The sequence below is a fragment of the Oryctolagus cuniculus genome, chromosome 12, assembly GCF_964237555.1.
Source record: "Oryctolagus cuniculus chromosome 12, mOryCun1.1, whole genome shotgun sequence".
Classification (NCBI taxonomy): domain Eukaryota; kingdom Metazoa; phylum Chordata; class Mammalia; order Lagomorpha; family Leporidae; genus Oryctolagus; species Oryctolagus cuniculus.
The window spans coordinates 102,717,296-102,733,987 of NC_091443.1; the positions used below are offsets into that span (position 1 = coordinate 102,717,296).

At 49.2% G+C, this 16,692-nt stretch overlaps 1 protein-coding gene across 1 annotated transcript in view; it reads left to right on the forward strand.

Moving 5' to 3' along the window:
- Window positions 1-16,692, forward strand: part of ADAMTSL3 (ADAMTS like 3) — a 411,707-nt gene that overhangs the window by 248,622 nt on the left and 146,393 nt on the right. The window contains exons 14-15 of the mRNA XM_008275279.4: window positions 2,828-2,975; window positions 4,963-5,047. Of these exons, the coding sequence (XP_008273501.2) occupies window positions 2,828-2,975; window positions 4,963-5,047 (233 nt within the window). The remainder of the gene's footprint in view (window positions 1-2,827; window positions 2,976-4,962; window positions 5,048-16,692) is intronic.

Genomic DNA, 16,692 nt, shown 5'->3' on the forward strand with positions numbered 1-16,692 from the left:
TACATAGAGAGGAGAGGCAGAGAGCTAGAGAGAGAGAGAGAGGTCTTCCATCCACTGGTTCACTCCCCAAATGGCTGCAACGGCCCGAGCTGTGCCAATCCAAAGCCAGGAGCCAGGAGCTTCTTCCGGGTCTCCCATGTGGGTGCAGGGGCCCAAGGACTTGGACCATCTTCTACTGCTTTCCCAGGCCATTACAGAGAGCTGTATTGGAGGTGGAGCAGCCAGGACTCGAACTGGTGCCAATATGGGTGGCTTCATCCACTATGCCACAGCACCAACACCAATACAGGGTCTAATTTCAAACTTCATTCAACTCATCACAGTATTTGTTCAATGTACTCACAGTGGCCTGGTGAGATAAGAGAAGTATCCCATGATCCTGCCCTTCTGGAGATGTGTGCATGCTGGGAAAAGACCCCTGTCCTTTGCAGAAGTTGACACCCAGGCCTCAGCAGGGCTGGGTACAAGGCTCTTACATGGGGCTGGCATTGTGGCACAGTGGATTTAGCCATAGCCTACAACACAGGCATCCTATATGAGTGCCAGTTCCAGGTCTGGCTGCTCTGCTTCTCATGCAACGCCCTGCTAATGCACCTGAGAAGACAGTAGAAGATGGCCCAAGGGCTTGGGCCCCTGCCATTCTTGTTGGAGACCCAGATGGAGTTCTAGGCTCCTGATTTTGGCCTGGCCTGGCCTGGCTATTGTCACCATTTGGGAAGTAAACCAGTTGATGGAAGATCGATCTCTCTCTCTCTTTCTCCCCCCCCCCCCCGCCTTCCAGATAAATAAATAAATACACCTTTAAAAAATTCTATTAGAGGCTCTGGGAAGAATCTTGCTGCTGTCTGGAGCAGCAGCTCAGCCTTGGCTTGGAGGCAGGGAGCTGGCTCATCTGTCCAATGCAGATGGAGCTGCCGGCCTGCAAGTGTTGGGGGAAGGGTTAGTGGACTCTCCTCCAGGGCTGGGCCTGCCTGCTGCAGGACCACACAAAGACACATCCAGAAGTGCTGAGCCTGACATTGGAGCAGGTTGGAGGGGACTCTTCAAGGAAAAAAGAACATAAGACACAAATATTGAGAATTGAAGGGAATGCCTCTTTAAAGTAAGAAGTCATAGATTTGGAGGCCAGTGTTGGCGCTCAGGGGGTTGAGCTGCCACTTGGAATGCTCACATCCCATATGGGACTGCTGGTTCCAGTGCACTCAGGAGGGCAGCAGGTGATGTACTTGGGCCCCTGCCACCCCCGTGAGGGGACCTGGGTGGAAGTCCTGGCTCCTGGCTCCGACCTGGCCCAGGCATTTGAGGAGTGAACCACCAAATAGAAGATTTTGTGTGTGTGTGTGTGCCTATGTCTCTTCCTCTCCTCTCTTACTCTCTTTCTGTCACTCTGCCTTTCAAATAAATAAAATAAATCTTAAAAAAAGAAATTATACAAATGACAAAGATGACAACTCTGGACTTTAATAATAATGTGCTGATATTGTTTCATTCATGCTAACAAAGTGGAGGGCAGAGAGGAAACTCTGGAAGTTTGTGAGCCGTATCTATGCAAACATGGAAAATAAGGAAATTCATAAAGTAAACATAAAAGATAAGCCCTAAAAATCTTTTGATAAAAAAGTATACACACATCCACCAGGATATTTAAATAAATTGCAAAGGTAGGTCAGATTTTCACATAATATGAAAACACTCATAAACAAGTAATTCAAGAAAAAGTGCTGACAATAAAAGTTTTACAAAAGTCAGAAAAACATAGGATAGTGTACTTAATGAATTTTAACTGCCTAATATTTTTCTTATGAAGGTATTTCAGAAAGTTCATAAAAATGGAATTAAAATATGTTAATTTTGTTGTAAAAAATTTTAACTACATGCATAGATTTTTCATAATACGTATTTTCTTGTGAAAATTTTTTGAAGATAACCCACATACGTGGACTTCAAAATTCTTTGCACCAAAATAAACTTACTTAAAAATTTATCTATGTATATATTTATTTATTTGAGAGAGAGTGGGAGACAGAGAGAGGGAGAAGGTGGGAGCTCCCATCTACCAGTCCACTCCCTAAATAACTGCAAGGGTGTGGGATGGGCCTGTGGGAAGCTGGGAGATGGAGATCCATCCCCGTCTCCCATGGTGGCAAGGACCCAACTACTTGAGCCATCATCACCTGCCGCTCGCCAGGTTGTACATTAGCAGGAATCTGGACTCAGAAGCAGAGTCAGGACTTGAATCCAGGCAGCCTGATATGAGTGTGATGCCCCAGCTGCCATCTTAACTGCTGGGCCCAACGCTCACCCCTACACTTTTAATTCCACTTCCTGTGAGCTTTTTGAAGTTTCCCTGTAGTTGGCTGAGTAAATCTTTGAGGATCTCTCAGTTTTGCGAGATGGATGTGTATAGCCAGCATAGGAAGAAGTTCAGACACATTTCAGTGTCACACATTGTTTTTGGGTAATGTCACGTAAGTTTTTAATCAGATTTGGGGGAAACCTGTCTCAAGTTTTTTTTCATATTCAATTTCATATGACATAAAATGTTATATAAGGTTTCAGGGCATTTTGATTTGGGTTGCACTGTGATCTCATCTTAATACTTTTGGAATTGAGAGTTGGAAGGAAGCTTTGCAAGGGAGGATCCTGACATAAAAGCATCGGGGCAGGTCGGGCTCCAGTCCCTTCCTTATTTCATATTTATCCGAAGGTCGTTTGTGTTTAACACTCCTCCAGCTCAGTAGCTCTTCTTTGCTATGATAAAATGATACTTTAGTGCATCTCCTCGGGAAAAAAAGAAATTCCCTGGCTCCTTTTTCTCTCTTTGAAGTGTACAGTGACTTGCGGCCGGGGGTTACGTTACCGGGTCGTTCTGTGCATCAACCACCGGGGACAGCACGTCGGGGGCTGCAACCCACAGCTGAAGCTCCACATCAAAGAAGAGTGTGTCATTCCCATCCCATGCTATAAACCCAAAGGTAGGTTTGGGCTGCGTTCTTATAAAATTTGTCTTACTGAAAAGTTGCCATAGACCCATCCACATAGATAAAGACGCTGGACACATGGAGGGAACCCTGAGCAGCTATCGACTTAGGACAGGTAGAGAGGCTCTCGTCTGCCTAGGCTTGTACTAGCATCGCCTGATAAAATTATGGGATGCAATCCCTGACCGGAAGAGAAAGGAGGAAGATAGGCAATAGGAGAAAAAGAAGGCATGCAAGGGAAAGTGAGGGGAAGGAGGGAGAGACAGCAGAGCTGGAAGAGGAGAAGTGGAGTGGGGAGGGGGACTCTCTTCTCCCAGGTTTGTTTGTCTTCCCAGTGTTTTTTGTAGCTACCTGCCCGAGTGTAGGTTTCTTGAGGGAGGAAGGAAGGATGTTAGCTGCATCACAGGTCCTGGTGGATGGAATCCATAGAGGCTTTGAGCTCCCGGTTAGGTCGAGGGAATTTAGATTTTTTTTTTTCCTGTGCTTTCTGTTTGTTCTCCATGAACTCCAGGAGTGGGCAGAATCCGTGGGTAGAAGGTCTCAGGGCCGGCGCCATGGCTCACTTGGCTAATCCTCTGCCTGTGGTGCCGGCACCCCGGGTTCTAGTCTGCATGGGAGACCAGGAGGAAGCACCTGGCTCCTGGCTTCAGATGGGTGCAGCGCTGGCTGTAGCGGCCATTTGGGGGGTGAAACAACAGAAGGAAGACCTTTCTCTCTGTTTCTCTCTCTCACTGTCTAACTCTGCCTGTCAAAAAAAAAAGTCTCAGTAGCATCTCTTGAGTATTCACCCCTCTCTCTACATGATTATTTCCATATATGTCAGCAGAATACTTCCAACCTTCATGACAAGGATCTTTCTTCTTGAGATGGGAAAAAAAAAAAAAAAAAAAAACAACAACAACAACAACAACACAAGGTTAATCCCAGCCTCAGTACCTTAGAGAGGATGCTGAAATTCTCCTTTGTGATTTCTGGGTTTAGTAACCATACAAATACCCTCATAACTAACTGTTTGATGAGGTTTTGTTGGACTGAGTCTATTCTACAGGAAAGTCACTGTTTGCTGTGACAGGTGCACAAACTGATCATGTGACTGCATCAGCAAAATCTTTTTTTTCCCTTCATCTTTCACTTGATGGGGCTTTCACAGCCTCCTTCTTAGTGTCTGCGGTTTCTCTGGGCCACCCCGAGTGATTTTCTTTCCACTTACTTTGTAACAGGTTAATTGGCAATCATCTCCCTCAACCACAACAACAACAATAAGAGTTTTAATAAACCATAACACAGCCTCTTTTACCTTCCAACATTATTCACCTCCCTGTTTTTTGCATTTCTCTAATAATTTCTGCAGTCAATCAGCAAAAAAAAAAAAAAAAAAAATTCGTGGCAAAAGAAAATCAGCTGATGTGGTTGAAGTTCGTGATTTAATATGTAAACACTAGAAATTGATGTTGACTTACAGAAGGCATTTTTATGTTAACTTTGAGAGCACATTTAATTGTATCATGGGATCATATGGGTTGTGTCTTAATAATGTATTAATTTAAAAAAATACTACATCATGTATTGGAGTGCCTGGGGTCAAGTCCCAGCTCTGCTTCCAATTCTACCCTGGGTTGGAGGGGAGGGGAGGTGGGCAGCAGGTGGTGGATCAAGTGCTTGAGCTCACATGGGTTCTCGCCGCCCATGTGTGAGTCCTGGATTGAACTCTGGGCTCCTGACTTCGGCCTGGCCCAGCCCTGTGTACTATGGGCTTTTGGGCAGTGAACCAATAGTTAGAATCTCTCTTTGCTGTTCAGATAAATAGCATTTTAAAAATGCTACATACATTTTTATTCATTTCAGGAGCCACCTGTGCTAACACGCATTTGAAAAAATATAACCTCTGCATGTAAAATCTCCTGCCAATAATGACCATGTATCAAACTTGTTTTTGATGAATAGTAATTAAGTTTGTTGTTTATGTTCTTTCTTTTCTTAGAAAAAAGTCCAGTGGAAGCTAAATCACCTTGGCTGAAACAAGCACAAGAACTGGAAGAGACCAGAATAGTAACAGAAGAACCAACGTGAGTCCAGGACCCTTTATGGGTGTCATCAGGGCATGGCCAGTTAACATGATCTATGTAATTTTTGTACTCACTGGAGTACAGTAATACATTCGGTATCCAAATGACCTGGATTTGCAGACTCTAGAGAGCTCGAGCTGGCTAGAGTTTTTCTTTATTTCACAATTCAGCAGTCCTGCTCTGGCAGTGTCTGTGAGAAGTGCAGGATAGAACAGTGTTATTTAACTCAAAGCAGACCCAGTGGTCTGTTACAGTGAAGGGGTCAGGGATCATTCCCAAGTTAACACATATGGTTTGACCAAGGACCATCACAGTATTACACAAATAAGCCAATCGTTCCATGGTGAAGTCATGGCCAGTTGCTGAAAAACCAGCTGAGCTGAAATGTATCAAGGTGCCCGTGGCTGCTGCGGTACAGGGTTGTGGATAGAGCATGGTACTGGGAGTAGGGAGCCTAGAACCACCCCCAGTGACTGTGTGACCTTGGCCAAGTCTCCCCCCTCTGCGCCTCTCTTCCTCCTTATCTATAAAATGGGAGGTTGGGCTTGGTTTCTGCAGGTCCATTGCAGCTGGAAAACCCAGTGACTACTGTCCACATGTGATTTTTTTTTTTGACAGGCAGAATGGACAGAGAGAGAGAGAACCCAGTGACTACTGTCCACACGTGATTTTTTTTTGACAGGCAGAGTGGACGCAGAGAGAGAGGGGAAGAGAGAAAGGTCTTCCTTTACTGTTGGTTCACCCTCCAATGGCTACCGTGGCTGGCGCGCTGTGGCCTGCGCACTGTGCTGATCCGAAGCCAGGAGCCAGGTGCTTCTCCTGGTCTCCCATGGGGTGCAGGGCCCAAGCACCTGGGCCATCTTCCTCTGCACTCCCGGGCCACAGCAGAGAGCTGGCCTGGAAGAGGGGCAACCGGGACAGAATCCGGCACTCCGACCGGGACTAGAACCCGGTGTGCCGGCGCCGCAAGGTGGAGGATTAGCCTAGTGAGCCGCAGCGTCAGCTGTCCACATGTGATTTGAGGAGTCTGCATTGTCATTGTGTCAGTGGAAATGAGGAATCAAGAGCAAATCAACAAAGCATTCTGGAAGCAGAGGTGGAGGGGTGGAAAGAGAGCAAGGAATCAAAGATTCTGTGAGGGGCTGGCACTGTGGTGTAGCAGGTAAAACTGCCACCTGCAATGCCAGCATCCCATATGGGTGCCGGTTCTAGACCTGGCTGCTCCACTTCCAATCCATCTCTCTGCTATGGCCTGGGAAAGTGGAAGATGGCCCAAGTCCTTGGGCTCCTGCACCTTTGTGGGAGACTCAGAAGAAGATCCTGGCTCCTGGCTTCAGATTGGCGCAGCTCCGGCCATTGCAGCCAATTGGGGAGTGAACCAGTGGATAGAAGACCTCTCTCTCTCTGCCTCTCCTCCCTCTGTGTGTAACTCTGACTTTCAAATAAATAAATCTAAAAGAGAGAGAGAGAGAGAGAGAGAGAGAGAGAGAGAGAGATGCTGTGAGATTTCTAGTCCAGGAGTATGCAGGAGCAACAGCACCAGTGACAGGTGCAGTAATTGGACAGGACAGCTGATGCCATGTCAGCCACGCTAAGCCAGCAGTGCTGACAAGCTATAGACAAGGAGAGCAGTTCAGAGAGCATTCCAGGAAGGAGAATCTCAGCAGTCATTGGCCCATTTCCCTCTCAGAGCAGCCATTGCTTCTTCAACACCTTCAGCCACAGGCTGAGTTCACCCCCTTCCGAGACAGTTTGTTGTGTTGAAATCCGGTGGATGCAAAATTACCTTGGCTGGCGCAAGCCCAAGAATTGGAGAGACCAGAATAGCAACAGAACCAGAGTTCTTTGCAAGATTTTTTTTTTCTCTTCTTGAGCCAAAATGGACCTTCTCATTTCTGTTCTCTGAAACAAAACAACACAAAAAGCATATTTATGCGGAATCCCAAGTGACAAGTCCTCAGAAACTCGAAGAAAGCTCGGTGGGTCCCGAGAGCTTGATTTCTCCCCGGGTCATCACTCAACCTTTGCGGCAGTTCTCGTGTGCTGTTGTTTTTAGATCCCTGACTAGCCTTGTTGCTGTTCTCAGAACACACGCTCATTTGTCAATGTCCCTTTCAGTGTGCTGCAGCCCAAGGGTGAGTCCAAGGCCAGCGAGTCCCAGGCCAGTAAGGATCCCTTCTCTGTGTCTAGTAGCATGAGCCAGGAGACCTGGCGCGCCACACTCGGGACAGGAGCAGTACGTCCCACCTCGACGGCTGTCAGACCTAGATCTGACCACAGAAGGAACTGAGGCCATGCAAGGGTGAATGATCTCAGAGTGACAGAGTAAAGAGGGAAGGAGGGGGTGGCACTGTGGCACAGCAGAGAAAGCCGCTGCCTGCAGTATCGGCATCCTACATTGGTTCTGGTTCAAGTCCCATCTGCTTTACTTCCGATCTAGCTCCCTGCTGGTGTACCTGGGGTGGTAGTGAATGATGGCCTAAGTCCTTGGACCCCTGCATCCACATGGGGGACCTGGAGGAGGCTGGCCTAGTTCTGGCTGTTGCTGCTATTTGGGGAGTGAACCTGTGGATGGAAGACCTCTCTCTCTCTTTGCCACTCTCCTTCTCTGTAATTTCGCCTTTTAAATAAATAAATAAATTTTTTAAAAAAGAGGGAAGAAGATGGGGTTCATGGGAGAAGCTCTGAGATCTGAGGAAGAAGGAGAATGGAGCAGAAGAGGCAAGCGGTGAACAGAGGAAGGAGTGAGACTGAGGCAGGGTCGCATCACAGAGACCGATGCACTCTGAGGGCTGCAGGAGGCTTCAGCGAGTGGGGTTCAGATCTTGCAGAAAGTCGAGAGAAACGAGGAAGACTGCCTGGAAGAAGCTGGGTCCATGGATAAGAAGCTCTCTTTCAGTTCAGCTGAGAGTAGCATCCAAAAGATGGAACGGAAAAATCATGGAGATTGATGACATATTGGGGCCAGTGCCATGGCACAGTAGGTTATTCCTCCACCTGCGGCACCAGCATCCCATATGGGCGCCAGGTTAGAGTCCTGGCTGCTCCTCTTCAAATCCAGCTCTCTGCTGTGGCCTGGGAAAGCAGAAGAAGATGGTCCAAGTCCTTGGGCCTCTGCACCCACATGGGAGACCCGGAAGAAGCTCCTGGCTCCTGGCTTTGGATTGGCACAGCTCCGGCCATTGCAGCCATTTGGGGAGTGAACCAATGGAAGGAAGACCTTTCTCTCTTTCCCTCTCACTGTAACTCTACCTCACAAATAAATAAGTAAATAAGTCTTTTTTTTTTTTTTTACTTTTTTTTTTTTTTTGACAGGCAGAGTGGACAGTGAGAGAGAGAGACAGAGAGAAAGGTCTTCCTTTTGTCGTTGGTTCACCCTCCAATGGCCGCCGCAGCCGGCGTGCTGCGGCCGGCGCACCGCGCTGATCTGATGGCAGGAGCCAGGTACTTCTCCTGGTCTCCCATGGGGTGCAGGGCCCAAGCACTTGGGCCATCCTCCACTGCACTCCCGGGCCACAGCAGAGAGCTGGCCTGGAAGAGAGGCAACCGGGACAGAATCCGGCGCCCCAACCGGGACTAGAACCCAGTGTGCTGGCGCCGCTAGGCGGAGGATTAGCCTAGTGAGCCGTGGCGCTGGCCTAAATAAGTCTTTTTTTAAAAAAAGAAGAGATTTATGAAGTAGATTTCTGATTGAGACGGAAATGAGCTGAAAGGTATTTGACTACTAAATAAAAGAGTAAAGATGGGGAATCAAAATGATAGGAACTGCAAAAAGTTCATGGAAGATGGAATCAAAAGATGTTTATTTTGGTGCAAAAATGTTCTGAAATCTGTGCATAGTTTTTTTTCTCATAATACACATTTTATGAACTTTTTGAAGACCCCGTGTATGCATGGATTTCAAGATGTTTTGTACCAAAATAAATTTATCTTTTAAACATTTTTTCCTTATTTATTTTCTTTTTATTTGAAAGACAGGGTGTGTGTAGTGGGGGAGACAAGGGGAGATTTTCTATCTGTTGCTTCATCCCTCAAATGGCCCCAAATTGTCAGGAATGGGCCAGGCCAAAGCCAATAGCAATTCCAAGTCTCCCACATGCATGGCAGGGACCCAAGTGCTTGAGCCATGCTCTGCTGCCTCCCAGGATGCGCCTTAACAGGAAGCAGGGAGGAGGCTGAGGCCAGGGCCAGGAGCTGCACCCCAATCCAGCTGCAGCAGGACCCGTACGTGCAGCAGGAACTCGCTCACGTGAGCCATGGCTGCTTCCTCCCAGGGTCTGCGTGGGTGGGAAGGTGAAGCCATGAGCTAGATCTGGGAATCAAACCTAGGCGCTCCCAGGCATCCTAACAGCTAAGCTGAGTGCCTGCTCCCTCCGCAGACTTTTTGCAGTACCTTCGTGTGGCTGTGTTGTTCTTTGATCTGAAGTTAGGACAGTCTTAAACGTAGTTGAAAGATAAGGGTTTTAGACAAGCCAGTTAGCATCTCAAGACCTCCCAGTGGTACAAGGAGGATGAGAGGTTAAATGTTCCTGGGACCTTCTCCCAGCTCTGATCTCCTGTGATCCTGCAGGGGAAGCAACCTGTCGACAGAAAGCTACCTGAGACACCCGAAAGGGAGTGTGCGGCTTTGACACAAAGAGGGCCAAGAGTTCTTGTTCTAGAACGATATGTTGGACCAGGATCTGGTGGTCTCAGAACACAGATAACAGTTGTTAATCCTCTGTGTGCATTCGCTTGGTTAATAGGGTGGCTGTCTGTCCGATCCCCCAAACTGGAAGTCTGGAGTCTTTCTGGCCTCGTTCTCATTTTCTCATTCTTCCCCTATGTGTATTTTACCAATGAGTTGTGCTGGTTATATTTACTAAGATCTTTCTCAGCTCCAGCTCTTTCTCCCCCTCCCTCCATCCTTTTCCAGGACCTGAAATCACTCACTCAGACGCTGGCAACAGCTTCCTAATTTGCTCCTCCTCCATCCGTTCAAACCCCTCCTTTGCACAGCCAATGTAGTGTAGTTCGGGCCCCAGATCTGACTCTTCCTTTGCAACCTTCAGGATATCCAAGTGTTTTCCATCCCAAATGATGAACACTCTCCTCCACGAGGCCAGCCACTCTGTGCAAGGTGTGGCCCTTCCTGGCCTCCAGCCGCGTCCCTGGCCACGTCCATGCTTTGCCTCGTGGAATGATCCAGCCTGGTCATTGTTCCTTGCCCGTGGTGATGAGCTGCCACATTCCTCACCCCTCTAATCAGGCTCCTGTCTGCACCTGGCTAAGTCATTTTTCAAAGATTTATTTATTTATTTGAAAGGCAGAGTTAGAGAGAGAGAAGGAGAGGGAGAGAGAGAGAGAGAGAGAGAGAGAGAGAGAGAGAGAGAGAGAGAAAGGTCTTCCATCCACTGGTTCACTCCCCAGATGGCTGCAACAGCCAGGGCTGGGCTGGGCCAAGGCCAGAAGCCAGGAGCTTCTTCCAGGTCTCCCATGCGGGTGCAATGGCCCAAGCCCCTGGGCCAGCTTCTGCTGCTTTTCCCAGGCCATTAGCAGGGAATTGCATCAGAAGTGGAGCAGCTTGGACACCAACTGGTGCCCATTTGGGACATCAGCATCAAAGGTGTAGGCTTTTACACATGACGCCACAATGCCAGCCCCGTTAAGTCACTTTTAAAGACATTATTTTTTATTATGGGGAATGGGGGAGAGAACAGTATATAATGAGACTCCAGGTGCTCCTCACCCTGCGTCTCGCTTAGAGCCACCCTTGTCTGTACCACCAAGGCTGCTCCATCCCAGGATCAAATTTGGAGAAAATGCAGAAAGTGCAGAGCGTCACAGGTAAATGTCTCAGTGTGCATCTAAAAGAGAAGGCGTCTTTTCTTTATTACCAAAATGCTGTTTTTAGAGTACAACCTTCATAGCACTTCTATCAGAATCACCCGTGATATTTTTTCTAAATGTGAGGTTTTCTGAATCCACTGAGTCAGGTAGGGCCCTGTCATCATCGTTTTTCTTCCTTTTGGCTTTGCCACATTTTTTTCATTTGTGGTAAGATATACAGAACATAAAGTATATCATTTTAACCTCTTTGTACAGTTCAGTAGCATTAAGGACGTGGACATTGTTTTTGTTTTAACAACAATTAATGATTCATTTGAAATTCAGAATGACAGGGGTGAGGGGAGAGAGAGAGAGAGAGAGAGAGAGAGAGAGAGAGAGAGATGGATCTTCCACCTGCTGGTTCACTCCCCAAATGATTGCAGCAGCCTGGGCTGAACCAGGCAGAAGCCAGGAGCCTGAAACTCCATCTGGTTCTCCCTCACGGCAGGGTCATGGATCAGAATACTAGTGCCATCCTCCACTGCCTTCCCAGGCATAGTAGCAGTAAGCTGCATTAGAAGTGGAGCGGCTGGGACTCAAGCCAGCTCTGGGATACGGAGTGCTGGCTTGTGGCGGCTTAGCCTGTGGTACCCCTGTGCACTGTGTACAAAGCACACTGACCCCTGTACAGTACAGTACCCCTGTGCACTGTGTACACAGCACACTGACCCCTGTACAGTACAGTACCCCGTGCACTGTGTACCCAGCACACTGACCCCTGTACAGTACAGTACCCCTGTGTACTGTGTACACAGCACACTGACCCCTGTACAGTACAGTACCCCTGTGCACTGTGTACACAGCACACTGACCCCTGTACAGTACAGTACCCCTGTGTACTGAGTACCCAGCACACTGACCCCTGTACAGTACAGTACCCCTGTGTACTGTGCACCCAGCACACTGACCCCTGTACAGTACAGTACCCCTGTGCACTGTGCACCCAGCACACTGACCCCTGTACAGTACAGTACCCCAGTACACTGTGTACCCAGTACACTGACCCCTGAACAGTACAGTACCCCTGTGCACTGTGTATGTAGCACACTGACCCCTGTACAGTACAGTACCCCTGTGCACTGTGTACCCAGCACACTGACCCCTGTACAGTACAGTACCCCTGTGCACTGTGCACCCAGTACACTGATCCCTGTACAGTACAGTACCCCTGTGCACTGTGTATGTAGCACACTGACCTCTGTACAGTACAGTACCCCTGTGCACTGTGTATGTAGCACACTGACCCCTGTACAGTACAGTACCCCTGTGCACTGTGTACCCAGCACACTGACCCCTGTCAGTACAGTACCACTGTGCACTGTGTACCCAGCACACTGACCCCAGTACAGTACCCCTGTGCACTGTGTATGTAGCACACTGACCCCTGAACAGTACAGTACCACTGTGCACTGTGTACCCAGCACACTGACCCCTGTACAGTACAGTACCCCTGTGCACTGTGTACCCAGCACACTGACCCCTGTACAGTACAGTGCCCTGAGCACTGTGTACCCAGCACACTGACCCCTGTACAGTACAGTACCCCTGTGCACTGTGTATGTAGCACACACTGACCCCTGTACAGTACAGTACCCCTGTGCACTGTGTACACAGCACACTAACCCCTGTACAGTACAGTACCCCTGTGCACTGTGTACACAGCACACTGACCCCTGTACAGTACAGTACCCCTGTGCACTGTGTACCCAGCACACTGACCCCTGTACAGTACAGTACCCCTGTGCACTGTGTATGTAACACACTGACCCCTGTACAGTACAGTACCCCTGTGCACTGTGTACCCAGCACACTGACCCCTGTACAGTACAGTACCCCTGTGCACTATGTACCCAGTACACTGACCCCTGTACAGTACAGTACCCCTGTGCACTGTGTATGTAGCACACTGACCCCTGTACAGTACAGTACCCCTGTGCACTGTGTACACAGCACACTGACCCCTGTACAGTACAGTACCCCTGTGTACTATGTACCCAGCACACTGACCCCTGAACAGTACAGTACCCCTGTGCACTATGTACCCAGCACACTGACCCCTGTACAGTACAGTACCCCTGTGCACTGTGTACCCAGCACACTGACCCCTGAACAGTACAGTACCCCTGTGCACTATGTACCCAGCACACTGACCCCTGAACAGTACAGTACCCCTGTGCACTGTGTACCCAGCACACTGACCCCTGAACAGTACAGTACCCCTGTGCACTATGTACCCAGCACACTGACCCCTATACAGTACAGTACCCCTGTGCACTGTGTACACAGCACACTGACCTCTGTACAGTACAGTACCCCTGTGCACTGTGTATGTAGCACACTGACCCCTGTACAGTACAGTACCCCTGTGCACTGTGTACCCAGCACACTGACCCCTGAACAGTACAGTACCCGTGCACTGTGTATGTAGCACACTGACCCCTGAACAGTACAGTACCCCTGTGCACTGTGTACACAGCACACTGACCTCTGTACAGTACAGTACCCCTGTGCACTGTGTATGTAGCACACTGACCCCTGTACAGTACAGTACCCCTGTGCACTATGTACCCAGCACACTGACCCCTGAACAGTACAGTACCCCTGTGCACTGTGTACCCAGCACACTGACCTCTGTACAGTACAGTACCCCGTGCACTGTGTACACAGTACACTGACCCCTGTACAGTACAGTACCCCTGTGCACTGTGCACCCAGCACACTGACACTGCTGTGCACCTGTCGCCACTTTCGCTTCCAGAGCCCCTCGTCCCTGACAGAAACTGCGCCTAGTGAGCAGCTCCTCACTCTGCGCCCCCACCTGGCAGCCTGTGCTGTGCTTTCTGCCTCTGTGAATTTCAGTTTTCTGCCTTCTGAGCAAAGGTGACCTTGAGGGTGGGGTTGGGCGTGGGAGGAAGTGGGGAAAGTGCATCAGAATTTGGGAGCCACTGGGTCAAATCCCTCCCAGGTCAGAAAGTATGAGGGGACTTCAAAAAGTTCATGGAGAAATGGAACAAAAAGATAGGTTTATTGTGGTGCAAAAAAAATGAAATTCATACATCATTTCTTTTAAGATTTATTTTTAAAGATTTATTTATTTATTTGAAAGAGTTACACAGAGAGAGAAGGGGATGCAGAGAGAGAAGAAAGAGAGGTCTTCCATCCGCTGGTTCACTCCCCAATTGGCTGCAACGGCCAGAGCTGTGCCAATCCGAAGCCAGGAGCCAGGAGCTTCTTCTGAGTCTCCCATGTGGTGCAGGGACCAAGCACTTGGGCCATCTTCCACTGCTTTCTCAGGCCATAGCAGAGAGCTGGATGGGCAGAGGAGAAGCCAGGACTCAATCAGGCATCCCATCACTGCAGGCGGCGGCTTTACCTGCTATACCACAGCGCGGGCCCCCATGTGTCATTTCTAATATGCATATCCATGGACTTTTTGAAGACCCTCGTGCTGTTCGTTTTGTTGCTTTAGAACAGGGTGGTCATAGAAGCCACAGTGGGTTCAGCCCCGTATTCATCTCCACCTGCATTTTCTGTGGGTCTCACCGGGCCTTGCTGGGGTTGCCCTCCCCTTATTCATAGAGATGTCGATCCAGGCTCTCGGCTCCTGGAGGGCTCCTTTCTCCCCAGAGTGCAGGGCTGAGCTGACGACACCTAGACTAAGCAGCTGCCTTCCGCCCCTCTCTGCCGTCTCTCCATCTCAGTCAGTGGTCTCTCTGTGCAGTTTTCCTGTCCAATTCACACTGAAGTGTCTGGCCTGCTCCTGGCTCGTGGTGTGCAGCTGACAGTTTCTTACCAGCACTTCTGCCTCTCTCATGGGCTCGATTTCCAGGCAAACCTGCAGGCTACCTCAGCTTCCAGGTCATCCTTCCATCCCCCCTTGTCTTTGCGGCTCGTGTGTTGACAATGAGCACCAGGATGAGCCGAGTGTCAGTCAGATCCCCCCGAGCAAAGCCTCCAAACCAGCCTGCAGAAGAGGATCACCGCTGCTGTGGTTTTACCTCGGCCCGAGCTCTGAATTGACATAGCCAGCGGATGTTCAAGGGGCTTTGCTTTAATTAGGAAAATAAAAATCAGAGCTGCTAGAGCTCAGCCGGAGAAACTGCGGCCTTGACCTTCTTAGCTTTCAGCTGTGGAATGTGTTGACAGTTGATACAGATTCTTTTTTTTTTTTTTTTTGACAGGCAGAGTTAGAGAGAGACAGAGAGAAAGGTCTTCTTTTTCCATTGGTTCACCCCTCAAATGGCCGCTGTGGCCGGCGCACTGTGCTGATCCGAAGCCAGGAGCCAGGTGCTTCTCCTGGTCTCCCATGGGGTACAGGGCCCAAGCACTTGGGCCATCCTGCACTGCCCTCCCGGGCCACAGCAGAGAGCTGGACTGGAAGAGGGGCAACCAGGACCAGAACCGGGCGCCCCAATAGGGACTAGAACCCAGGGTGCCAGCACCGCAGGCGGAGGATTAGCCAATTGAGCTGCGGCGCTGGCCCTTGTTGTTTTAAATATTCCTCCTAGGAGCCTGCTTGGAGTCTAGGGGAGTCTCGACACCCTAGCCATCTTGTTGCCCTCCTCCCATTTTTCGTATGCGAACGCTGAGGGAATGGAACAGACATGGGCATACTGTGTGCTTTCTCCCCTGCTGTTTTAGCTTCTCCATTTGTTGGGAAAGTGTGTTTGCTAAAATTAAAGTAGGCTATATATATATATTTCAGCAATTTTTTAAAGAAAGATTTTATTTGAAAAACAGAGTTACAGAGAGAAAGAGAGAGAGAAAATCTTCTGTGTGCTGGGTCTCTCCCCAAATAGCTGCAACAACCAGGGTTGGTCCAGGCTGAAGTCGGGGTGCCTGGAACCCCATCCCAGTCTCCCGCATGGGTGACAGGGTCCCAAGTTCATGGACAACCTGCATTAGCAGGGAGCTGGATTGGAAAAGTAGCAGCCAGGATACAAACCGTCACCCATATAGGATATCGGTGCTGCAGGCAGAGCCTTAGCCCACTACACCACAGCACTGGCCCCAGCAATCTGTTTTTCTTTTTTTTTTCTTTCTTTCTTTTTTTTTTTTTTTTTTTTTTTTTTTTTTTTTTTTTTTTTTTTGACAGGCGGAGTGGACAGTGAGAGAGAGAGAGACAAAGAGAAAGGTCTTCCTTTGCCGTTGGTTCACCCTCCAATGGCCACCGCGGCCGGTGCGCTGCGGCCGGCGCACCGCGCTGATCCCATGGCAGGAGCCAGGTACTTCTCCTGGTCTCCCATGGGGTGCAGGGCCCAAGCACTTGGGCCATCCTCCACTGCACTCCCTGGCCACAGCAGAGAGCTGGCCTGGAAGAGGGGCAACCGGGACAGAATCCGGCGCCCCGACCGGGACTAGAACCCGGTGTGCCGGCGCCCCAAGGTGGAGGATTAGCCTAGTGAGCCGTGGCACCGTCCAGCAATCTGTTTTTCTAACGACGACAGTTAACAGCTAACATTGAACACTTCTTCTCAATGAGTTCATGTTCTAAGTGTTCTACAGGGATGAATTATTTAATTCTCGCAGCAACCCTGTGAGGAAATGTTGCTATCCTCTTTACTTGGCCACTAGGGACATCACCGCACATACAGCAGACGGAATTAGCCATTGAGTCAGAACTACCGAGTGGTGGACATTATGGCACGTGACCCTACAAAGAGCCTCAGTTTCTTGTCAAATAACCCAGATTCGGGTCTCACCCATCCTTAGTAATGGAGTAGGCAGAAGTGGCCGATGGATGGTAATGCAAAATGACTATGTATAGGTTTGGTCGG